Raw genomic sequence first — 24,783 nt, forward strand, 5'->3', positions numbered from 1 at the left:
AGTGTGCGTAAAATGCACACCTATAAATCAAACTATAAAATATTATATATTGATTTATTTTTCTGCTCTAATTTGTTTTATTTTTGTAAATCAAGGTCAGCCCTAATCCTACAGATCAAATAATCATTTATTTTACATTTTCTTAACCCTTTAAATGATGTCTTTTGATCATATTACATTTTTGGTGCAAAAAACACAAAATATTTTTTTTTTTTCCAAAATACTACATAAAATTGGATCACACATTTGATTTTTTTCAGCCTGGCATATGTCAGTGATTAACTCCAACATTGGTTAATTTGCATTTTTATTTTTGGCGCTAGGTCAAATGTACAAAAATACTAGCATCTGTCCCCAAATGTGCGTAAAATGCACACCTATAAATCAAACTATTAAACACAAGCTGTAATGAAAAATAAAGTTGTCCTCTGAAGGGGGGGGTCGGTTAAAAAAATAGATAAATAAAATAAAATTCAGGCTCTTAGAGGAAAAAGTATATTTAAATCTGAGGGCGTGGCCAGGGGGTGGCAGTGCCCCACCCCCACCCCCCCTGCAAGGACCAGCTCTGTCCGGCTGTGAAATGTCCAGTCCAGCCTGCTTGACAGTTACGTACCCCCCCCCCCCCCGCCCCCCCCCCAGCAATCGCGGATGTATAACCCCCCCCAAAACACACACACACACACATTGTGGCCCCCCCTCTGTATAAAGCGTTAACACATCCCAAATAAAAACATGACACCAAACATCTGCTTATGGATGTATTTTAATAAAAATAATTCTGTCAAAATTAAACAGAATACAATATTTCTTTTTTAACATGTTTCCAGTACATAGGTATTTTTTTCAATCATCTTTTTTTTTCTTTTTTTTTTATATGGTTTCAAAAGTTTTAAAGGTCATGCTAAGTAAGGGGTAACTCAGTTCACAATTTTTTAAACTTTTTTTTTTTTTTAGGTTTTTGTTTTTTTTGAAATATTTTTTGCTAAAACTCAAAAGTCAAAATATGAAATTAAAATTATGATAGAAGTGGACACGCCTTTGTCTGCGGTGCCCCATGTGATTTTTGTGGCCTCAATAGAAGAAGAAGTCCGTTTGGCTTCAGAGACCTTGTGCCCCCCCCCCAAAAAAGGAAAAAAATCCCATCCATTGTTTCGTAAAACGGTCACTGATCAGATCAGTGCCGACGTCTATGCAGGGATTAGAGGAGGGGGTCGGGGGGGGGGCTTAAACACAAAGAACAGCTGGGGGGCGTGTTCCCTACAGGTAGGACACCAGGGCTGGAGGTGTTTTCACGTGTTGTAACAGAAGTCCTTTAAACAGCTGAAGAGTCGCTATGACAGCAGAGGTTGGATTTATTTAAAAAAAAAAAAAAAGAAAAAAAAAGCAGCTCGGTAAAAAGGTGTGACCACACCCCCTGTAGTGACCCCCACACTGCACACAAACACACCTGTCACTTATCCTGCACATCCCATAATATCCTACCATGGACTCACACCCTGGTATGAGTGGACACGTGCACTGTAGCAAGGTTCAGTAGTTCTGGATTTTTCATTCTACTTGAGTTTGGACTTTTTTTTTCTCCAATTCACTTTGTTTTAATTCGTGTGTTTGTGGCACAAAATAAGGGTGTGTTTATTTCCACAGACCAATCAGATGTTAGCATTTACATCAGAGCCAATCACAGACCCTGTTCCATGAACTTCTTCTCCTCTAGTTTCCTCAGTACTGTGCTCATATATGGAGTTTACTGCACTTCATTCTTTTATTCGTTTTTCTACCACAGTACTGTGAAAATATCAGTTCTCCCCCTTTTTTTTTGTCGTTTCCTGAAAGTGAGGTTGGCTAAATGTACAGGCTTGTTAATATCATTTCTACTATCCATCTTTTACAGACTTATACTACCCTTTTCTTTTATTTCTCTCTCTCTCTCCTCCTTTTAATGATCATTATTGATACCATTTTCTTCTTCTTTAAAAAAAAAAAAAAAGAGAACAGTGTAGTTTGTATAATCGATGTCATGTATAATATCTTATAAGACTGTTGGGAATAAACATTTGAAATAAAAAAAGAAGAAAATATTGGTTCTGCAATATATCGTGATATTTCATTTCACAGTACTGTATCCATATTCAAAAGTACTGTATGGATATTTGTAGGTATTTATTCAAATGCAGATATGGTGGAGGTTCATTTTAGTTTTTTTGTTTTTCTTTTTTGTTTCTATTTTATTTATTCTTATTTCACACTCTTTTATTCAATAATGTTGGTTCCTTTGTTGGATTGAACTCAAATCCTGTTCTGATGTTAGTTGTGAACTAATAGAATCTGAACATTTGAACAGGATCTGAAACTGGAATGTGTGTAAAACACAATTTCAGTTTGAACACAGTTGGAACATTTGCTGATAGAACATTAGATCCTGTTGGGATCAAATACAAATGTGTTTAGGATTTGGGCAGATTTATGATGGAATTCAGTTCTTCAAGGAAATAATCATTTAAGAAAAGAAACAAACAAAAATGGCCTTTTTTAACAGTATCATGATATATCGTATGGTGATCCTAGTGTTGGGATTTGTTTCGTATCGGCAGATTCTTGCCGATACACAGCCCTATTCATCTGTGACATCTATGTCACGGTTTATAATTCTTGAGGAAGTAATTCATCATGAGCTAAAATTCAACACATATTTGTTAAAACATTATATTACATATAAAGTGTTTATAGTGTTTACCGTCTGTAAGAAGACACACATATTTATATTCACAGGGACAGAAAAGTCACTGCAGAACAGAACGGACCTGCATATTGTCAACGAAATTTAACAGATTAAGCTATTTATGACTATTTATGACGTTTATGTTGAGGTCTGATGAGTAGCTGTGTTGGTAAGTTCATCGTCAGTGAAATTATCCTGAAATAATGAACCTGAGCCCACCTGGACTGTTGGAATTTAAGCGTCTTCTGCAAACCAAGGTTCGAATAGTTTTGGATTTTTCATTCTAGTTTGGTTTGATTTCGTTTTGGACTTTTTTTTCTCTAATTCAGTTCATTTAAATTTGTTTTTAGAGCAGGTTTGATAGTTTTTATTAGTTTTCATTTTTTTTCTAAATGCTTAGTTGTAGTTTAGTTGTAGTTTAGTTGTAGTTTAGTTGTAGTTCAGTTGTAGTTTAGTTGTAGTTCAGTTGTAGTTCAGTTGTAGTTCAGTTGTAGTTCAGTTGTAGTTTAGTTGTAGTTTAGTTGTAGTTCAGTTGTAGTTTAGTTGTAGTTTAGTTGTAGTTCAGTTGTAGTTCAGTTTTAGTTCAGTTGTAGTTCAGTTGTAGTTCAGTTGTAGTTCAGTTGTAGTTCAGTTGTAGTTTAGTTGTAGTTCAGTTGTAGTTTAGTTGTAGTTCAGTTGTAGTTCAGTTGTAGTTTAGTTGTAGTTCAGTTGTAGTTTAGTTGTAGTTCAGTTGTAGTTTAGTTGTAGTTTAGTTGTAGTTTAGTAATAGTTCAGTTGTAGTTCAGTTGTAGTTTAGTTGTAGTTCAGCTGTAGTTCAGTTGTAGTTCAGTTGTAGTTCAGTTGTAGTTTAGTTGTAGTTCAGTTGTAGTTCAGTTTTAGTTCAGTTGTAGTTCAGTTGTAGTTCAGTTGTAGTTTAGTTGTAGTTCAGTTGTAGTTCAGTTGTAGTTCAGTTGTAGTTTAGTTGTAGTTCAGTTGTAGTTCAGTTGTAGTTCAGTTGTAGTTCAGTTGTAGTTTAGTTGTAGTTCAGTTGTAGTTCAGTTGTAGTTCAGTGGTCTCTTTTCTCTTCTTCTCTGTGCTCCTATTCAAATCAATCCCAGACAGGACTCTGCTGCTTTAGTCTCCATGTTTCCAGGTAGAGTGGGGACCAGAAGACGACTGGAAACCACAAGTGAACACAAGTGACGGAGCAAAAAGTGTCGTATGGAGACAGCACAGAAAACTGAGAGAGACAAAGAAATCCATTTAACATCAATCTGACATTGACAAAGACCAAAACCAAGGGAATTGGATCCAGAATTTGTATCTGTTTTAGTTAGTTTAGTAAACACACAATACAGTTTCAGTTAGTTATGGGTTTTTCTTTGAATTCTAGTTTTTATTTATTTCAGTTAACGAACATGTTTTTACAGTTCTAGTTTTGGTCATTTGGTTAGTTTTCGTTGACGATAATAACCTCACTCCAAACCCGTCCACGTCTCTCGTGTGTTTGAGCTACAGTTGTGGGGGTCACCATAGAAACCAGCTGTAGGTCATGTGGTCTGTGATATGGAGAACGACGACAATAACGTGAGTAAAATACTGACTGTAGGGAATCCAAATCCACCCAGGAAAACAAGAAAAAAAAAAAAAAAAGAAAGAAAAGGAGGGGAATTACAATTTGTAAAAGTGTCCAGGATGAGCACAACAAACGGACATAAAAGAACTAAAAAAAATGGCTAGATAACAGAATAATAATTAATTATCTTTAAATAGTGTCACACATTTCTTTATTTGATAATACTAAATTAAAAGGAAACTTTCTTCTCTGCTCTCCTCCGCTCCGTCTGTGCCACCGGCTCCATCCGACGGACAGCCAAACACACCAATCACACGCATGCGCTTTCCTCTGTCGCCATGACAACCACCTGCCGGACACGCCTTCTCTCAGTGCTACTTAACATTAACCTGGGGAGAGAGAGACGAGCAATCATCGGAGTTATGCAATCAACCAATGTCACGCCGTTCAGAAAGTCTGCCTTCTGTTGTATTCATGTGTCTGTGTCTGCGCTTTATAGATGGAAAATCATTGTTTTCGTCTTGATTTTCCGTTAACTGATGCTCAATGTGCAACGAGGTCGCACTGCGGGAAAATTATCAACAGAAACGGAGGTGATTCGTGTTCTGTTATGCAACGCCCTCCGACCAACATCCAAAATATAATGGACTATGTCTCAATAAGAAGTGGGGGCTTACAAACCAAGGTTCCAACAGTTTTTACACCATCACTGTGTAAACCAGGGCTCTCAAACCTGCACACCCCCCCCCCCAAAGGTTCCAGTCCGACCCCTGGGATGAATGTACACAGTGTATAAACTCCACAGTCCAGGCTGTGGAACTCATGTTAGTGTGGGTTCCACATCCAGACCAATCTGATCTACAGTCCAATAAGAACAGCAGAAGAACCCACACAGAAGAACCACTGCAGATTTACTACTGGGTTTGATGTGATAATAATATGACATTATGTCTGTAAATAATGACAACTGCAAATGTTTGTCTTTGTTTTCGTGCAAAAATCACATTAAATTGTGAAACTCTTTCCATTTCCAAACTCTCCTGTACCAATAAACTGTGACTAACCTGAACAAATGTGTCCAACCTGAAATGTCTGTATTAAATTCAGTCCAGTTTGAACTCTTTTCTTCCTGTTCCTCAGTGTTTAGTGTCTTTGGAGATCTGATCCAGAATGCACATGGACTAATGAGAAGTGGAGGAAGAAGACTGAGAAAATTACACTGATTTTACTGAAGAAATGTCTGTTTTTCAGGTTATTCACATCTTTTTTATTTGGATAGTTTATAAAAGTAAATATTTTCATAATTTAATGGTTTTTTTTCACTAAAACACAGACATAAATTGTCAGTTGTCATTCTTTCTGGGTTCTTCTGTTCTTATTTTCCTGGTTGGTCCACTGCAGATCAGATCAGACTGAATGTGGAACCTGAAAGAACAGGAGTTTAGAACCCTGCTGTACAGCCTAATGATGGTTGCTATGGTAACCTGGTCGATGCAGTGCAGTATGTGCGGCGGCTCTGGCGGTTTCGGTCGTACGCACCTGGACTTGGGCTAGTGCAAAAAGTTGTCTACTCTGGCGAAGGAGCAGGATCCAGAGCGGACCCGGGCCATCAGCTGAACACACTCTGTGGCCTGACCCAGCGCTAACATCAGAGGGGGCTGCTTCGGCAGATTCTGGGACTCTGGAACACAAAACACACACCGGAGGGTCAGGAAGGATTTCAAACACACACCGGAGGGTCAGGAAGGATTTCAAACAGGAGCTGGAAACATCAACACTGGCTGATGTCTCCTCCTGTTTTGCTACTGGAGCGTTTTTCTGCTCATGGGTTTGGGTGTAATCTGCCACAGCAGACGATTATTAGCAGGAGCAAAAAAAGACAGAACCTGGAAACAGATGTGAAGATCCTTGAACCTGTATAGTCTTCTACTTCCACATGCTTCCTTAGACTTTTTTTGCTTCTTTTGTCCTGAACCTGTCTGTATTTTATTTGTCTAAAGCTTGAACCTAGACGCTCAAACTCACAGTCCGGCCCATTAAAGGGTCCAATCCGGCCCGTTAAAGGGTCCGATCCGGCCCATTAAAGGGTCCAATCCGGCCCGTTAAAGGGTCCGATCCGGCCCATTAAAGTGTCCAATCCGGCCCATCAAAGGGTCCAATCCAGCCCATTAAAGGGTCCGATCCGGCCCATTAAAGGGTCAGATCCGGCCCATTAAAGGGTCCAATCCGGCCCATTAAATGGTCCGATCCGGCCCATTAAAGGGTCCAATCTGGCCCGCTAAAGGGTCCAATCCGGCCCGTTAAAGGGTCCGATCCGGCCCATTAAAGGGTCAGATCCGGCCCATTAAAGGGTCCGATCCGGCCCATTAAAGGGTCCAATCTGGCCCGCTAAAGGGTCCAATCCGGCCCGTTAAAGGGTCCGATCCGGCCCATTAAAGGGTCAGATCCGGCCCATTAAAGGGTCCGATCCGGCCCATTAAAGGGTCCAATCTGGCCCGCTAAAGGGTCCGATCCGGCCCATTAAAGGGTCCAATCTGACCCGCCAAAGGGTCCGATCCGGCCCATGGGATGAAGTTGTGAAATTAACAATCAATGGTGTCAAAATCATTTGAATTCCGGTTCCACACACAGACCAATATGATGTGGAGTGGGTCAGACCAGTGGAATACTGTCATAAAAACCTATAAATAATGACAACTACAAATCTTCTCTTTGTTTTAGTGTAAAAAAAGTAAAATTACACAAAAATGTTTACATTAAAAAATATATCCTTTTACAAAAAAAGTGAATAACTTGAATATGAACAACCTGAAATGTCTTAAAAGAAGTAAGTGCAATTTTACCAATATTTTGCCTATTACTAAATGTTTTGTGTATTTGTAATAGTAATGTAAATTATCATACACATGTATAAATGATAAACTGATAAATTGAGGCAGAAAATTGTTAAAATTGCACTTGTTATTCTTAAGACATTTCAAATTCATATTATTCAGATTTTTAAGGAACCTTTGTAGATGTAAACATCATCATAATATAAGTGAACTTCTTTCACTGCTCTAATGTGACTGGTCCGGCCCACTTAGGTCATGTTAGGGAGAATATGGCCCCTGAACTAAAATGAGTTTGACAGCCCTGCTCCAACTGTCGCAGTTTGTTTTTTGTTCTGTATTCTGTAGAATTTGTGTAAAAATAAAGTATAAAATAAATAATAAACAAACATCTGTGTGTAATCGGCCACAGGAGATTATTATTAGCAGGAGCAAAAAAGCCATAACCTGAAAATGGATGTGCAACGATCCTTGAACCCTGTATAATTGTCTGCTTCTAAATGCTTAAACAGAGGTGTTTTTGCTGGTTTTGTCCTGAACTTGACCAGGTCACACTGGGCTGTATGTGGAACTGAACTGACAGGAGTTGGACAGCCCTGGTTTAAAGGTTGATGTTCCAACTGTTGTGGTCTGTTTTGGTTCGTTTGTTTGTTCTGTATACTGTTAAATTAGCATAAAAAAAAAAGTACAAAAAATAAATAAATAAAACAAATATCTGTGTGTAACCTGCCACAGGAGATGAGGAAATCTGACCCATATCTTTTGTTCATATTATTAGTAGGAGCAAAAAAAGCCATAACCTGAAAACGGATGTACAAAGATCCTCCAACACTTTGGACACGAGTATTAAAGGTATGACACAGAACGGCGGAGCTCATCCTTATCCTCCTCAGACCCAGGAAACGTCAGCAGTACCAGCTGTTTTTGGTGGTTTATTCAATCAGGGCCTATATTGGAAACATCATGATGCAACAGTTTTTTCAGATGCAGTTTTTTTTATTTTTATGGAATGTCCTTTGTGGTGGACAGTTTTCTTTGGTTTTTTTGTATAAAGCTGTGAAACTCTTGTCCACAAATGTGGACAGAAAACCCAGAGCTGGGTCTGAGGAGGTTAAGACTCACTGCTGACAAATGTAAAAAAAATATTAGGAAAAATGGGATGTTTATGTTAATCAAAGAACTCCTTGGACTTGTATAATCTAATATTCATGTCTGCTTTTTTTGCTTCTTTTGTCCTGAACCTGTCTGTATTCTATTTGTCTAAAGGTTGAACCTAGATGCTCAAACTGTTGTGGTCTGTTTTGGTTCGTTTGTTCTGTATACTGTTAAATTTGTGTAAAAATAAAGTATATATAAAAAACCAGTCATCTGTGTGTGACGTCATGTGCCTGTGCTGACTGATAAATCAGTCTGTTCCATGTTCCATGAACATCTTGTGTTTTCTACCTGAATAACAGCTGTGATCAGACTTGGTTTGAGTTGAACTATTTAAGTGCATCCATCATCATGTTCAAATTCTATTCAGTGATGGGAGAAGTACTCAGATCGTATAAAGGGTCTAAAAATAGAAAAGGTTAAATTGCTTTTATATATATATATATATATATATATATATATATATATATATATATATATATATATATATATATATATATCTGTACGGAAATTCAGTCTCTGTACTCAACCTATCATAATACTTGTATACAGTAATTAGCATTAGCATTAGCATGTAGCCCATTCAGAGCAGTGAGCTAACACTGAAGCTCAGATTTGAACTCAGAAAAACAGGAACGCATTCAGCTTTTTGCCACTGCATCAAATCCAAGAGGGTTAAGACCTTTAAAGTCCAGTACTTCAGTACAAATAAAACTTATGTTCCACTCTGATTACATGTTTACTTAAGTAATGTATTTGTCCATTTAACAGAACATGATATATCTATACATACTGTTTGGATTTCTACATAAACGTGGGTGAAAAGGTGTAGGCAGAAGTAACAGCTGATTTATGCTGACTCAATTTACAAGGAACAAAACATGAAAAGATGGTGCAGTTTAAACAATAATATAAACAAATAATATAATCTACGCAAAATTTGAAATTCATACTGATAATTGGCTTAGTTTGTCCAGATAGTTTAGATTTATTGAATACCTTAGTTTTAAACGTCCTTTGAAACAGACCTAGTGTATCCTACTATATAATCCACCTTCTGTGTCTGACCACAGGAGGCTGTCTGGACTGGTTCTCCTCAGCCTTCACAGGCCTGATCTGCACCAGACTCTCCAAATGAATACAAACATTCCCTGACTATCTACTAGGAACACTTTTATGTCCATATTCAAATGTTGTGAGGCATGCTGGGAGATGTGAGCCTCTGTCTACTTTGAATTCTTCATCCCTGCCTCCAGACTCCATTTTCAGAAGTGCTTCTGCTGCGTTCATGACATTTCTACTGTTAGCAGACCATGCTAACATGTGGAGGCTGCAGTTCACTACGCTGCCTGAATGGAATCATACTGGACAGGACAGTCCCATAAACTGATGGGACTGAAAGAAGCAAACTGCCAAAACGCAGAATTGTGTCTTGAAAATATTCCTTGAATATCCACTCCCAAATAATGTGAACAAATAACATCACAATTTTTTACAGAATTGCTGCCGCTCTTGCTGTGTCCAGTTACAATCATGTGGATGAGGGCCGTGCGTCCTGTCCGTTCAGTTCCACATATGAGCTGCAGGGGGCCGGAGCTTTCACACAACAACAGAAGAACAGAACATCAAGTCCAAAACGTGGGAGGCCATGTTTTAGAGTCAAGTTACATTATCAAAAGGTTTACATTTACAAACTAACCTCGAAAAACATGAAAAACAGGAACAACCATAAACAAAATGAAATTTATGAAGAAAAAAGTGCAATTTTAACCATTTATGCCATTATTTGGCCTTAGCTTCTCATTTTCACATGTTCATTACAGCCTACAGTGGACCCACAAGTACTCCACACATTTATTACACTGAAGCCTCGGAAGACATTTCAGGGTGTTCACAGTTTTTAAAAAGACTAGTCTGTAAATGTAAACATTTTTGTGTAACTTCACATTTTTCTACACAAAAACAAAGGAAAATTTGTGGTTTTCATTCTGTATATTTTATTATGATAGTATTCACTTTAGACCAAACTGACCTTTATTTTAACATCCTCAACTGTTCACTTCTACAGCGTCATCTGGTCATGTCACCAATTCATCCTGCGGGCCGGACTGGACCCTTTGGTGGGCCGGACTGGACCCTTTGGTGGGCCGGACTGGACCCTTTGGTGGGCCGGACTGGACCCTTTGGTGGGCCGGATTAGACCCTTTGGTGGGCCGGATTGGACCCTTTGGTGGGCCGGATTAGACCCTTTGGTGGGCTGGACTGGACCCTTTGGTGGGCCGGATTGGACCCTTTGGAGGGCCGGACTGGACCCTTTGGTGGGCTGGATTAGACCCTTTGGTGGGCCGGATTAGACCCTTTGGTGGGCTGGACTGGACCCTTTGGTGGGCCGGATTAGACCCTTTGGTGGGCTGGACTGGACCCTTTGGTGGGCCGGATTGGACCCTTTGGTGGGCCGGATTGGACCCTTTGGAGGGCCGGACTGGACCCTTTGGTGGGCTGGATTAGACCCTTTGGTGGGCCGGATTAGACCCTTTGGTGGGCTGGACTGGACCCTTTGGTGGGCCGGATTAGACCCTTTGGTGGGCTGGACTGGACCCTTTGGTGGGCCGGATTGGACCCTTTGGTGGGCTGGATTAGACCCTTTGGTGGGCCGGACTAGACCCTTTGGTGGGCCGGATTAGACCCTTTGGTGGGCTGGATTAGACCCTTTGGTGGGCCGGACTGGACAATTGGTGGGCAGGACTGGACCCTTTGGTGGGCCGGATTAGACCCTTTGGTGGGCCGGACTAGACCCTTTGGTGGGCCGGATTAGACCCTTTGGTGGGCCGGACTGGACCCTTTGGTGGGCCGGATTAGACCCTTTGGTGGGCCGGACTGGACCCTTTGGTGGGCCGGACTAGACCCTTTGGTGGGCCGGACTAGACCCTTTGGTGGGCCGGATTAGACCCTTTGGTGGGCCGGACTGGACCCTTTGGTGGGCCGGATTTTTGTGTGTGTGTGTGTGTTTCTTACCCAGTATGGCGCTGTTGTGTGTGTGTGTGTGTGTGTGTGTGTGTGTTTCTTACCCAGTATGGCGCTGTTGTGTGTGTGTGTGTGTGTGTGTGTTTCTTACCCAGTATGGCGCTGTTGTGTGTGTTTTTGTGTGTGTGTGTGTGTGTGTTTCTTACCCAGTATGGCGCTGTTGTGTGTGTGTGTGTGTGTGTGTGTTTCTTACCCAGTATGGCGCTGTTGTGTGTGTGTGTGTGTGTGTGTGTGTGTGTTTCTTACCCAGTATGGCGCTGTTGTGTGTGTGTGTGTGTGTTTCTTACCCAGTATGGCGCTGTTGTGTGTGTGTGTGTGTGTTTCTTACCCAGTATGGCGCTGTTGTGTGTGTGTGTGTGTGTGTGTGTTTCTTACCCAGTATGGCGCTGTTGTGTGTGTGTGTGTGTGTGTTTCTTACCCAGTATGGCGCTGTTGTGTGTGTGTGTGTGTGTGTGTGTGTGTGTTTCTTACCCAGTATGGCGCTGTTGTGTGTGTGTGTGTGTGTGTGTGTTTCTTACCCAGTATGGCGCTGTTGTGTGTGTGTGTGTGTGTTTCTTACCCAGTATGGCGCTGTTGTGTGTGTGTGTGTGTGTGTGTGTGTGTGTTTCTTACCCAGTATGGCGCTGTTGTGTGTGTGTGTGTGTGTGTGTTTCTTACCCAGTATGGCGCTGTTGTGTGTGTGTGTGTGTGTGTGTGTTTCTTACCCAGTATGGCGCTGTTGTGTGTGTGTGTGTGTGTGTGTGTTTCTTACCCAGTATGGCGCTGTTGTGTGTGTGTGTGTGTGTGTGTGTGTGTGTGTTTCTTACCCAGTATGGCGCTGTTGTGTGTGTGTGTGTGTGTTTCTTACCCAGTATGGCGCTGTTGTGTGTGTGTGTGTGTGTGTGTTTCTTACCCAGTATGGCGCTGTTGTGTGTGTGTGTGTGTGTTTCTTACCCAGTATGGCGCTGTTGTGTGTGTGTGTGTGTGTGTGTGTGTGTGTGTTTCTTACCCAGTATGGCGCTGTTGTGTGTGTGTGTGTGTGTGTGTGTGTGTTTCTTACCCAGTATGGCGCTGTTGTGTGTGTGTGTGTGTGTTTCTTACCCAGTATGGCGCTGTTGTGTGTGTGTGTGTGTGTGTGTGTGTGTGTTTCTTACCCAGTATGGCGCTGTTGTGTGTGTGTGTGTGTGTGTGTGTGTTTCTTACCCAGTATGGCGCTGTTGTGTGTGTGTGTGTGTGTGTGTGTGTGTGTGTGTTTCTTACCCAGTATGGCGCTGTTGTGTGTGTGTGTGTGTGTGTGTGTGTTTCTTACCCAGTATGGCGCTGTTGTGTGTGTGTGTGTGTGTGTGTGTTTCTTACCCAGTATGGCGCTGTTGTGTGTGTGTGTGTGTGTGTGTGTGTGTTTCTTACCCAGTATGGCGCTGTTGTGTGTGTGTGTGTGTGTGTGTGTGTTTCTTACCCAGTATGGCGCTGTTGTGTGTGTGTGTGTTTCTTACCCAGTATGGCGCTGTTGTGTGTGTGTGTGTGTGTGTGTGTGTTTCTTACCCAGTATGGCGCTGTTGTGTGTGTGTGTGTGTGTGTGTGTGTGTGTTTCTTACCCAGTATGGCGCTGTTGTGTGTGTGTGTGTGTGTGTGTGTTTCTTACCCAGTATGGCGCTGTTGTGTGTGTGTGTGTGTGTGTTTCTTACCCAGTATGGCGCTGTTGTGTGTGTGTGTGTGTGTGTGTGTGTGTTTCTTACCCAGTATGGCGCTGTTGTGTGTGTGTGTGTGTGTGTGTGTTTCTTACCCAGTATGGCGCTGTTGTGTGTGTGTGTGTGTGTGTTTCTTACCCAGTATGGCGCTGTTGTGTGTGTGTGTGTGTGTGTGTGTGTGTTTCTTACCCAGTATGGCGCTGTTGTGTGTGTGTGTGTGTGTGTGTTTCTTACCCAGTATGGCGCTGTTGTGTGTGTGTGTGTGTTTCTTACCCAGTATGGCGCTGTTGTGTGTGTGTGTGTGTGTGTGTGTGTTTCTTACCCAGTATGGCGCTGTTGTGTGTGTGTGTGTGTGTGTGTGTGTGTTTCTTACCCAGTATGGCGCTGTTGTGTGTGTGTGTGTGTGTGTGTGTGTTTCTTACCCAGTATGGCGCTGTTGTGTGTGTGTGTGTGTGTGTGTGTGTGTTTCTTACCCAGTATGGCGCTGTTGTGTGTGTGTGTGTGTGTGTGTTTCTTACCCAGTATGGCGCTGTTGTGTGTGTGTGTGTGTGTGTGTTTCTTACCCAGTATGGCGCTGTTGTGTGTGTGTGTGTGTGTGTGTTTCTTACCCAGTATGGCGCTGTTGTGTGTGTGTGTGTGTGTTTCTTACCCAGTATGGCGCTGTTGTGTGTGTGTGTGTGTGTGTGTGTGTGTGTGTTTCTTACCCAGTATGGCGCTGTTGTGTGTGTGTGTGTGTGTGTGTTTCTTACCCAGTATGGCGCTGTTGTGTGTGTGTGTGTGTGTGTGTGTTTCTTACCCAGTATGGCGCTGTTGTGTGTGTGTGTGTGTGTGTGTGTGTTTCTTACCCAGTATGGCGCTGTTGTGTGTGTGTGTGTGTGTGTGTGTTTCTTACCCAGTATGGCGCTGTTGAGAGCTGAGCAGAGGGATTCTCTCTGTGTGGGGTCTAACTGCTGACCCACAGGGCAGTTCCATGGATCTGAGTAAGCTAACAGGCTAAAGGCATCCTACAGAGAGGGGGGGGGGGGGGGGGGCAGAGAGAGAGAGAGAGAGGGGGGGAGAGAAGGGGGAGAGAAGGGGGGGGGGACATGTGCACGAACACACACATGCACACGCACACACACACAGAGTAAGGGTTAATTTAAGGGTTACTTTAAGGGTTAACTCTGAACCACTTTAAAACAGGAGCATTTAAATATTTCAGTAGTTGTAGACTCTCCAGAACCACTTCAGGGTTTTTGTGGCAGGACGGTCCCTGTACTTCTTACTTCTTACTGTTGAATTTCCTTATTGTGGGATCAGTCCAGTCTAATCTGTTCCTAATCTGGTTGTCTATGGTTCTGTTTTTTGTCCAGTGCCCGTAACTTTAGAATAGCGTAAAATACAAAAAGAATCACGATGTTCTGAGAATAAAGTCGCACTTATAAAAAAAACTCGTAATTTAACAAAAATGTCAGTTTATGAGATTAAAGTCGTCATATTCTGACATTAAATCCATAATATTCTCAGAATAATGTGTTAATTTAAAACAGGTGGTGTAAATCTGCTAATTTCCCAGAATGCAGTGGTGCCCTGCTGGTCCACAGCAGTAGTATCTGTGTTGGATAAAGGACTGGATCTGAACTAGACTCAGTAAATCTGCTCAGTCCCAGTAGATCCTGCATAGATTCACTGGTGTCAGTCCACGGTCCACTGGAAATGACCTTTGGATCAGCTGGTTCTGGTCCTAGTTTTAGAACCTTTGGATCAGCTGGTTCTGGTCCTAGTTTTAGACCCTTTGGATCAGCTGGTTCTGGGCCCTAGTTTTGGAGCCTTTGGATCAGCTGGTTCTGGTCCTAGTTTTGGACCCTTTGGATCAGCTGGTTCTGGGCCCTAGTTTTGGACCCTTTGGATCAGCTGGTTCTGGGCCCTAGTTTTGGACCCTTTGGATCAGCTGGTTCTGGGCCCTAGTTTTGGACCCTTTGGATCAGCTGGTTCTGGGCCCTAGTTGTAGACCCTTTGGATCAGCTGGTTCTGGGCCCTAGTTTTAGACCCTTTGGATCAGCTGGTTCTGGGCCCTAGTTTTGGACCCTTTGGATCAGCTGGTTCTGGGCTCTAGTTTTAGACCCTTTGGATCAGCTGGTTCTGGGCCCTAGTTTTGGAGCCTTTGGATCAGCTGGTTCTGGGCTCTAGTTTTAGACCCTTTGGATCAGCTGGTTCTGGGTCCTAGTTTTGGACCCTTTGGATCAGCTGGTTCTGGGCCCTAGTTTTGGACCCTTTGGATCAGCTGGTTCTGGGCCCTAGTTTTGGACCCTTTGGATCAGCTGGTTCTGGGCCCTAGTTTTAGACCCTTTGGATCAGCTGGTTCTGGGCCCTAGTTTTGGACCCTTTGGATCAGCTGGTTCTGGGCCCTAGTTTTAGACCCTTTGGATCAGCTGGTTCTGGGCCCTAGTTTTGGAGCCTTTGGATCAGCTGGTTCTGGGCCCTAGTTTTAGACCCTTTAAATCAGCTGGTTCTGGGCCCTAGTTTTGGAGCCTTTGGATCAGCTGGTTCTGGGCCCTAGTTTTAGACCCTTTGGATCAGCTGGTTCTGGGCCCTAGTTCTGGACCCTTTGGATCAGCTGGTTCTGGGCCCTAGTTTTGGAGCCTTTGGATCAGCTGGTTCTGGGCCCTAGTTTTAGACCCTTTTGATCAGCTGGTTCTGGGCCCTAGTTTTGGACCCTTTGGATCAGCTGGTTCTGGGCCCTAGTTTTGGACCCTTTGGATCAGCTGGTTCTCGGCCCTAGTTTTAGACCCTTTGGATCAGCTGGTTCTGGGCCCTAGTTTTGGAGCCTTTGGATCAGCTGGTTCTGGGCCCTAGTTTTGGACCCTTTGGATCAGCTGGTTCTCGGCCCTAGTTTTAGACCCTTTGGATCAGCTGGTTCTGGGCCCTAGTTTTGGAGCCTTTGGATCAGCTGGTTCTGGGCTCTAGTTTTAGACCCTTTGGATCAGCTGGTTCTGGGCTCTAGTTTTAGACCCTTTGGATCAGCTGGTTCTGGGTCCTAGTTTTGGACCCTTTGGATCAGCTGGTTCTGGGCCCTAGTTTTGGACCCTTTGGATCAGCTGGTTGTGGGCCCTAGTTTTGGACCCTTTGGATCAGCTGGTTCTGGGCCCTAGTTTTAGACCCTTTGGATCAGCTGGTTCTGGGCCCTAGTTTTGGACCCTTTGGATCAGCTGGTTCTGGGCCCTAGTTTTGGACCCTTTGGATCAGCTGGTTCTGGGCCCTAGTTTTGGAGCCTTTGGATCAGCTGGTTCTGGGCCCTAGTTTTGGAGCCTTTGGATCAGCTGGTTCTGGGCTCTAGTTTTGGACCCTTTGGATCAGCTGGTTCTGGGCCCTAGTTTTGGACCCTTTGGATCAGCTGGTTCTGGGCCCTAGTTTTAGACCCTTTGGATCAGCTGGTTCTGGGCCCTAGTTTTGGAGCCTTTGGATCAGCTGGTTCTGGGCCCTAGTTTTGGACCCTTTGGATCAGCTGGTTCTGGGCTCTAGTTTTAGACCCTTTGGATCAGCTGGTTCTGGGCCCTAGTTTTGGAGCCTTTGGATCAGCTGGTTCTGGGCCCTAGTTTTGGACCCTTTGGATCAGCTGGTTCTGGGTCCTAGTTTTGGACCCTTTGGATCAGCTGGTTCTGGGCCCTAGTTTTGGACCCTTTGGATCAGCTGGTTCTGGGCCCTAGTTTTGGACCCTTTGGATCAGCTGGTTCTGGGCCCTAGTTTTGGACCCTTTGGATCAGCTGGTTCTGGGCCCTAGTTTTAGACCCTTTGGATCAGCTGGTTCTGGGTCCTAGTTTTAGACCCTTTGGATCAGCTGGTTCTGGGCCCTAGTTTTGGAGCCTTTGGATCAGCTGGTTCTGGGCCCTAGTTTTGGAGCCTTTGGATCAGCTGGTTCTGGGCCCTAGTTTTAGACCCTTTGGATCAGCTGGTTCTGGGCCCTAGTTTTGGAGCCTTTGGATCAGCTGGTTCTGGGCCCTAGTTTTAGACCCTTTGGATCAGCTGGTTCTGGGCCCTAGTTTTGGAGCCTTTGGATCAGCTGGTTCTGGGCCCTAGTTTTGGAGCCTTTGGATCAGCTGGTTCTGGGCTCTAGTTTTAGACCCTTTTGATCAGCTGGTTCTGGGCCCTAGTTTTGGACCCTTTGGATCAGCTGGTTCTGGGTCCTAGTTTTGGACCCTTTGGATCAGCTGGTTCTCGGCCCTAGTTTTAGACCCTTTGGATCAGCTGGTTCTGGGCCCTAGTTTTGGAGCCTTTGGATCAGCTGGTTCTGGGCCCTAGTTTTGGAGCCTTTGGATCAGCTGGTTCTGGGCTCTAGTTTTAGACCCTTTGGATCAGCTGGTTCTGGGCCCTAGTTTTGGAGCCTTTGGATCAGCTGGTTCTGGGCCCTAGTTTTGGACCCTTTGGATCAGCTGGTTCTGGGCCCTAGTTTTGGACCCTTTGGATCAGCTGGTTCTGGGCTCTAGTTTTAGACCCTTTGGATCAGCTGGTTCTGGGCCCTAGTTTTGGACCCTTTGGATCAGCTGGTTCTGGGCCCTAGTTTTGGACCCTTTGGATCAGCTGGTTCTGGGCTCTAGTTTAGACCCTTTGGATCAGCTGGTTCTGGGTCCTAGTTTTGGACCCTTTGGATCAGCTGGTTCTGGGCTCTAGTTTTAGACCCTTTGGATCAGCTGGTTCTGGGCCCTAGTTTAGGAGCCTTTGGATCAGCTGGTTCTGGGCCCTAGTTTTGGAGCCTTTGGATCAGCTGGTTCTGGGCTCTAGTTTTGGACCCTTTGGATCAGCTGGTTCTGGGCCCTAGTTTTGGACCCTTTGGATCAGCTGGTTCTGGGCCCTAGTTTTAGACCCTTTGGATCAGCTGGTTCTGGGCCCTAGTTTTGGAGCCTTTGGATCAGCTGGTTCTGGGCTCTAGTTTTAGACCCTTTGGATCAGCTGGTTCTGGGCTCTAGTTTTAGACCCTTTGGATCAGCTGGTTCTGGGTCCTAGTTTTGGACCCTTTGGATCAGCTGGTTCTGGGCCCTAGTTTCGGACCCTTTGGATCAGCTGGTTCTGGGCCCTAGTTTTGGACCCTTTGGATCAGCTGGTTCTGGGCCCTAGTTTTAGACCCTTTGGATCAGCTGGTTCTGGGCCCTAGTTTTGGACCCTTTGGATCAGCTGGTTCTGGGCCCTAGTTTTGGACCCTTTGGATCAGCTGGTTCTGGGCCCTAGTTTTGGAGCCTTTGGATCAGCTGGTTCTGGGCCCTAGTTTTGGAGCCTTTGGATCAGCTGGTTCTGGGCCCTAGTTTTGGAGCCTTTGGATCAGCTGGTTCTGGGCTCTAGTTTGGACCCTTTGGATCAGCTGGTTCTGGGCCCTAGTTTTGGACCCTTTGGATCAGCTGGTTCTGGGCCCTAGTTTTAGACCCTTTGGATCAGCTGGTTCTGGGCCCTAGTTTTGGAGCCTTTGGATCAGCTGGTTCTGGGCCCTAGTTTTGGACCCTTTGGATCAGCTGGTTCTGGGCTCTAGTTTTAGACCCTTTGGATCAGCTGGTTCTGGGCCCTAGTTTTGGAGCCTTTGGATCAGCTGGTTCTGGGCTCTAGTTTTAGACCCTTTGGATCAGCTGGTTCTGGGTCCTAGTTTTGGACCCTTTGGATCAGCTGGTTCTGGGCCCTAGTTTTGGACCCTTTGGATCAGCTGGTTCTGGGCCCTAGTTTTGGACCCTTTGGATCAGCTGGCTCTGGGCCCTAGTTTTGGACCCTTTGGATCAGCTGGTTCTGGGCTCTAGTTTTAGACCCTTTGGATCAGCTGGTTCTGGGCCCTAGTTTTAGACCCTTTGGATCAGCTGGTTCTGGGCCCTAGTTTTGGAGCCTTTGGATCAGCTGGTTCTGGGCCCTAGTTTTGGAGCCTTTGGATCAGCTGGTTCTGGGCCCTAGTTTTAGACCCTTTGGATCAGCTGGTTCTGGGCCCTAGTTTTGGAGCCTTTGGATCAGCTGGTTCTGGGCCCTAGTTTTAGACCCTTTGGATCAGCTGGTTCTGGGCCCTAGTTTTGGAGCCTTTGGATCAGCTGGTTCTGGGCCCTAGTTTTGGAGCCTTTGGATCAGCTGGTTCTGGGCTCTAGTTTTAGACCCTTTTGATCAGCTGGTTCTGGGCCCTAGTTTTGGACCCTTTGGATCAGCTGGTTCTGGGTCCTAGTTTTGGACCCTTTGGATCAGCTGGTTCTGGCCTCTAGTTTTAGACCCTTTTGATCAGCTGGTTCTGGGCCCTAGTTTTGGACCCTTTGGATCAGCTGGTTCTGGGTCCTAGTTTTGGACCCTTTGGATCAGCTGGTTCTCGGCCCTAGTTTTAGACCCTTTGGATCAGCTGGTTCTGGGCCCTAGTTTTGGAGCCTTTGGATCAGCTGGTTCTGGGCCCTAGTTTTAGACCCTTTGGATCAGCTGGTTCTGGGCTCTAGTTTTAGACCCTTTGGATCAGCTGGTTCTGGGCCCTAGTTTTGGAGCCTTTGGATCAGCTGGTTCTGGGCTCTAGTTTTAGACCCTTTGGATCAGCTGGTTCTGGGCCCTAGTTTTGGACCCTTTGGATCAGCTGGTTCTGGGCCCTAGTTTTGGACCCTTTGGATCAGCTGGTTCTGGGCCCTAGTTTTAGACCCTTTGGATCAGCTGGTTCTGGGCCCTAGTTTTGGACCCTTTGGATCAGCTGGTTCTGGGCTCTAGTTTTAGACCCTTTGGATCAGCTGGTTCTGGGCCCTAGTTTTGGAGCCTTTGGATCAGCTGGTTCTGGGCTCTAGTTTTAGACCCTTTTGATCAGCTGGTTCTGGGCCCTAGTTTTGGACCCTTTGGATCAGCTGGTTCTGGGCCCTAGTTTTGGACCCTTTGGATCAGCTGGTTCTCGGCCCTAGTTTTAGACCCTTTGGATCAGCTGGTTCTGGGCCCTAGTTTTGGAGCCTTTGGATCAGCTGGTTCTGGGCCCTAGTTTTGGACCCTTTGGATCAGCTGGTTCTCGGCCCTAGTTTTAGACCCTTTGGATCAGCTGGTTCTGGGCCCTAGTTTTGGAGCCTTTGGATCAGCTGGTTCTGGGCTCTAGTTTTAGACCCTTTGGATCAGCTGGTTCTGGGCTCTAGTTTTAGACCCTTTGGATCAGCTGGTTCTGGGTCCTAGTTTTGGACCCTGTGGATCAGCTGGTTCTGGGCCCTAGTTTTGGACCCTTTGGATCAGCTGGTTCTGGGCCCTAGTTTTGGACCCTTTGGATCAGCTGGTTCTGGGCCCTAGTTTTAGACCCTTTGGATCAGCTGGTTCTGGGCCCTAGTTTTGGACCCTTTGGATCAGCTGGTTCTGGGCCCTAGTTTTGGACCCTTTGGATCAGCTGGTTCTGGGCCCTAGTTTTGGACCCTTTGGATCAGCTGGTTCTGGGCCCTAGTTTTGGAGCCTTTGGATCAGCTGGTTCTGGGCCCTAGTTTTGGAGCCTTTGGATCAGCTGGTTCTGGGCCCTAGTTTTGGACCCTTTGGATCAGCTGGTTCTGGGCCCTAGTTTTGGACCCTTTGGATCAGCTGGTTCTGGGCCCTAGTTTTAGACCCTTTGGATCAGCTGGTTCTGGGCCCTAGTTTTGGAGCCTTTGGATCAGCTGGTTCTGGGCCCTAGTTTTGGACCCTTTGGATCAGCTGGTTCTGGGCTCTAGTTTTAGACCCTTTGGATCAGCTGGTTCTGGGCCCTAGTTTTGGAGCCTTTGGATCAGCTGGTTCTGGGCTCTAGTTTTAGACCCTTTGGATCAGCTGGTTCTGGGTCCTAGTTTTGGACCCTTTGGATCAGCTGGTTCTGGGCCCTAGTTTTGGACCCTTTGGATCAGCTGGTTCTGGGCCCTAGTTTTGGACCCTTTGGATCAGCTGGCTCTGGGCCCTAGTTTTGGACCCTTTGGATCAGCTGGTTCTGGGCTCTAGTTTTAGACCCTTTGGATCAGCTGGTTCTGGGCCCTAGTTTTAGACCCTTTGGATCAGCTGGTTCTGGGCCCTAGTTTTGGAGCCTTTGGATCAGCTGGTTCTGGGCCCTAGTTTTGGAGCCTTTGGATCAGCTGGTTCTGGGCCCTAGTTTTAGACCCTTTGGATCAGCTGGTTCTGGGCCCTAGTTTTAGACCCTTTGGATCAGCTGGTTCTGGGCCCTTGTTTTGGAGCCTTTGGATCAGCTGGTTCTGGGCCCTAGTTTTGGAGCCTTTGGATCAGCTGGTTCTGGGCTCTAGTTTTAGACCCTTTTGATCAGCTGGTTCTGGGCCCTAGTTTTGGACCCTTTGGATCAGCTGGTTCTGGGTCCTAGTTTTGGACCCTTTGGATCAGCTGGTTCTCGGCCCTAGTTTTAGACCCTTTGGATCAGCTGGTTCTGGGCCCTAGTTTTGGAGCCTTTGGATCAGCTGGTTCTGGGCCCTAGTTTTGGACCCTTTGGATCAGCTGGTTCTGGGCTCTAGTTTTAGACCCTTTGGATCAGCTGGTTCTGGGCCCTAGTTTTGGAGCCTTTGGATCAGCTGGTTCTGGGCCCTAGTTTTGGACCCTTTGGATCAGCTGGTTCTGGGCCCTAGTTTTGGACCCTTTGGATCAGCTGGTTCTGGGCTCTAGTTTTAGACCCTTTGGATCAGCTGGTTCTGGGCCCTAGTTTTGGACCCTTTGGATCAGCTGGTTCTGGGCCCTAGTTTTGGACCCTTTGGATCAGCTGGTTCTGGGCTCTAGTTTTAGACCCTTTGGATCAGCTGGTTCTGGGTCCTAGTTTTGGACCCTTTGGATCAGCTGGTTCTGGGCTCTAGTTTTAGACCCTTTGGATCAGCTGGTTCTGGGCCCTAGTTTAGGAGCCTTTGGATCAGCTGGTTCTGGGCCCTAGTTTTGGAGCCTTTGGATCAGCTGGTTCTGGGCTCTAGTTTTGGACCCTTTGGATCAGCTGGTTCTGGGCCCTAGTTTTGGACCCTTTGGATCAGCTGGTTCTGGGCCCTAGTTTTAGACCCTTTGGATCAGCTGGTTCTGGGCCCTAGTTTTGGAGCCTTTGGATCAGCTGGTTCTGGGCTCTAGTTTTAGACCCTTTGGATCAGCTGGTTCTGGGCTCTAGTTTTAGACCCTTTGGATCAGCTGGTTCTGGGTCCTAGTTTTGGACCCTTTGGATCAGCTGGTTCTGGGCCCTAGTTTTGGACCCTTTGGATCAGCTGGTTCTGGGCCCTAGTTTTGGACCCTTTGGATCAGCTGGTTCTGGGCCCTAGTTTTAGACCCTTTGGATCAGCTGGTTCTGGGCCCTAGTTTTGGACCCTTTGGATCAGCTGGTTCTGGGCCCTAGTTTTGGACCCTTTGGATCAGCTGGTTCTGGGCCCTAGTTTTGGAGCCTTTGGATCAGCTGGTTCTGGGCCCTAGTTTTGGAGCCTTTGGATCAGCTGGTTCTGGGCTCTAGTTTTGGACCCTTTGGATCAGCTGGTTCTGGGCCCTAGTTTTGGAGCCTTTGGATCAGCTGGTTCTGGGCCCTAGTTTTAGACCCTTTGGATCAGCTGGTTCTGGGCCCTAGTTTTGGAGCCTTTGGATCAGCTGGTTCTGGGCCCTAGTTTTGGAGCCTTTGGATCAGCTGGTTCTGGGCTCTAGTTTTGGACCCTTTGGATCAGCTGGTTCTGGGCCCTAGTTTTGGACCCTTTGGATCAGCTGGTTCTGGGCCCTAGTTTTAGACCCTTTGGATCAGCTGGTTCTGGGCCCTAGTTTTGGAGCCTTTGGATCAGCTGGTTCTGGGCCCTAGTTTTGGACCCTTTGGATCAGCTGGTTCTGGGCTCTAGTTTTAGACCCTTTGGATCAGCTGGTTCTGGGCCCTAGTTTTGGAGCCTTTGGATCAGCTGGTTCTGGGCTCTAGTTTTAGACCCTTTGGATCAGCTGGTTCTGGGTCCTAGTTTTGGACCCTTTGGATCAGCTGGTTCTGGGCCCTAGTTTTGGACCCTTTGGATCAGCTGGTTCTGGGCCCTAGTTTTGGACCCTTTGGATCAGCTGGTTCTGGGCCCTAGTTTTAGACCCTTTGGATCAGCTGGTTCTGGGCTCTAGTTTTAGACCCTTTGGATCAGCTGGTTCTGGGCCCTAGTTTTGGAGCCTTTGGATCAGCTGGTTCTGGGCCCTAGTTTTGGACCCTTTGGATCAGCTGGTTCTGGGCCCTAGTTTTAGACCCTTTGGATCAGCTGGTTCTGGGCCCTAGTTTTGGACCCTTTGGATCAGCTGGTTCTGGGCCCTAGTTTTGGAGCCTTTGGATCAGCTGGTTCTGGGCCCTAGTTTTAGACCCTTTGGATCAGCTGGTTCTGGGCCCTAGTTTTGGAGCCTTTGGATCAGCTGGTTCTGGGCCCTAGTTTTGGAGCCTTTGGATCAGCTGGTTCTGGGCCCTAGTTTTGGAGCCTTTGGATCAGCTGGTTCTGGGCCCTAGTTTTGGAGCCTTTGGATCAGCTGGTTCTGGTCCTAGTTTTGGAGCCTTTGGATCAGCTGGTTCTAGGCCCTAGTTTTAGACCCTTTGGATCAGCTGGTTCTGGGCTCTAGTTTTAGACCATTTGGATCAGCTGGTTCTGGGCCCTAGTTTTGGAGCCTTTGGATCAGCTGGTTCTGGGCCCTAGTTTTGGACCCTTTGGATCAGCTGGTTCTGGGCCCTAGTTTTGGACCCTTTGGATCAGCTGGTTCTGGGCTCTAGTTTTAGACCCTTTGGATCAGCTGGTTCTGGGCCCTAGTTTTGGACCCTTTGGATCAGCTGGTTCTGGGCCCTAGTTTTTGACCCTTTGGATCAGCTGGTTCTGGGCTCTAGTTTTAGACCCTTTGGATCAGCTGGTTCTGGGTCCTAGTTTTGGACCCTTTGGATCAGCTGGTTCTGGGCTCTAGTTTTAGACCCTTTGGATCAGCTGGTTCTGGGCCCTAGTTTAGGAGCCTTTGGATCAGCTGGTTCTGGGCCCTAGTTTTGGAGCCTTTGGATCAGCTGGTTCTGGGCTCTAGTTTTGGACCCTTTGGATCAGCTGGTTCTGGTCCTAGTTTTGGACCCTTTGGATCAGCTGGTTCTGGGCCCTAGTTTTAGACCCTTTGGATCAGCTGGTTCTGGGCCCTAGTTTTGGAGCCTTTGGATCAGCTGGTTCTGGGCCCTAGTTTTGGACCCTTTGGATCAGCTGGTTCTGGGCTCTAGTTTTAGACCCTTTGGATCAGCTAGTTCTGGGCCCTAGTTTTGGAGCCTTTGGATCAGCTGGTTCTGGGCTCTAGTTTTAGACCCTTTGGATCAGCTGGTTCTGGGCCCTAGTTTTGGACCCTTTGGATCAGCTGGTTCTGGGCCCTAGTTTTGGACCCTTTGGATCAGCTGGTTCTGGGCCCTAGTTTTGGACCCTTTGGATCAGCTGGTTCTGGGCCCTAGTTTTAGACCCTTTGGATCAGCTGGTTCTGGGCTCTAGTTTTAGACCCTTTGGATCAGCTGGTTCTGGGCCCTAGTTTTGGAGCCTTTGGATCAGCTGGTTCTGGGCCCTAGTTTTGGACCCTTTGGATCAGCTGGTTCTGGGCCCTAGTTTTAGACCCTTTGGATCAGCTGGTTCTGGGCCCTAGTTTTGGACCCTTTGGATCAGCTGGTTCTGGGCCCTAGTTTTGGAGCCTTTGGATCAGCTGGTTCTGGGCCCTAGTTTTAGACCCTTTGGATCAGCTGGTTCTGGGCCCTAGTTTTGGAGCCTTTGGATCAGCTGGTTCTGGGCCCTAGTTTTGGACCCTTTGGATCAGCTGGTTCTGGGCCCTAGTTTTAGACCCTTTGGATCAGCTGGTTCTGGGCTCTAGTTTTAGACCCTTTGGATCAGCTGGTTCTGGGCCCTAGTTTTGGAGCCTTTGGATCAGCTGGTTCTGGGCCCTAGTTTTGGACCC

General features: G+C 46.1%; 1 protein-coding gene across 1 annotated transcript in view; it reads right to left on the minus strand.

Moving 5' to 3' along the window:
* Positions 1–4,468: 4,468 nt before the first annotated feature.
* Positions 4,469–24,783, minus strand: part of ranbp10 (RAN binding protein 10) — a 127,056-nt gene continuing 106,741 nt past the window's right edge. The window contains exons 13-15 of the mRNA XM_030130010.1: positions 13,844–13,955; positions 5,814–5,955; positions 4,469–4,663 (exon numbers count right to left, since the gene is read on the minus strand). Coding sequence (XP_029985870.1) covers positions 5,825–5,955; positions 13,844–13,955 — 243 coding nt within the window. The 3' untranslated portion in view covers positions 4,469–4,663; positions 5,814–5,824. The remainder of the gene's footprint in view (positions 4,664–5,813; positions 5,956–13,843; positions 13,956–24,783) is intronic.

This window comes from Sphaeramia orbicularis, unplaced genomic scaffold (genome assembly GCF_902148855.1).
Source record: "Sphaeramia orbicularis unplaced genomic scaffold, fSphaOr1.1, whole genome shotgun sequence".
Classification (NCBI taxonomy): Eukaryota; Metazoa; Chordata; class Actinopteri; order Kurtiformes; family Apogonidae; genus Sphaeramia; species Sphaeramia orbicularis.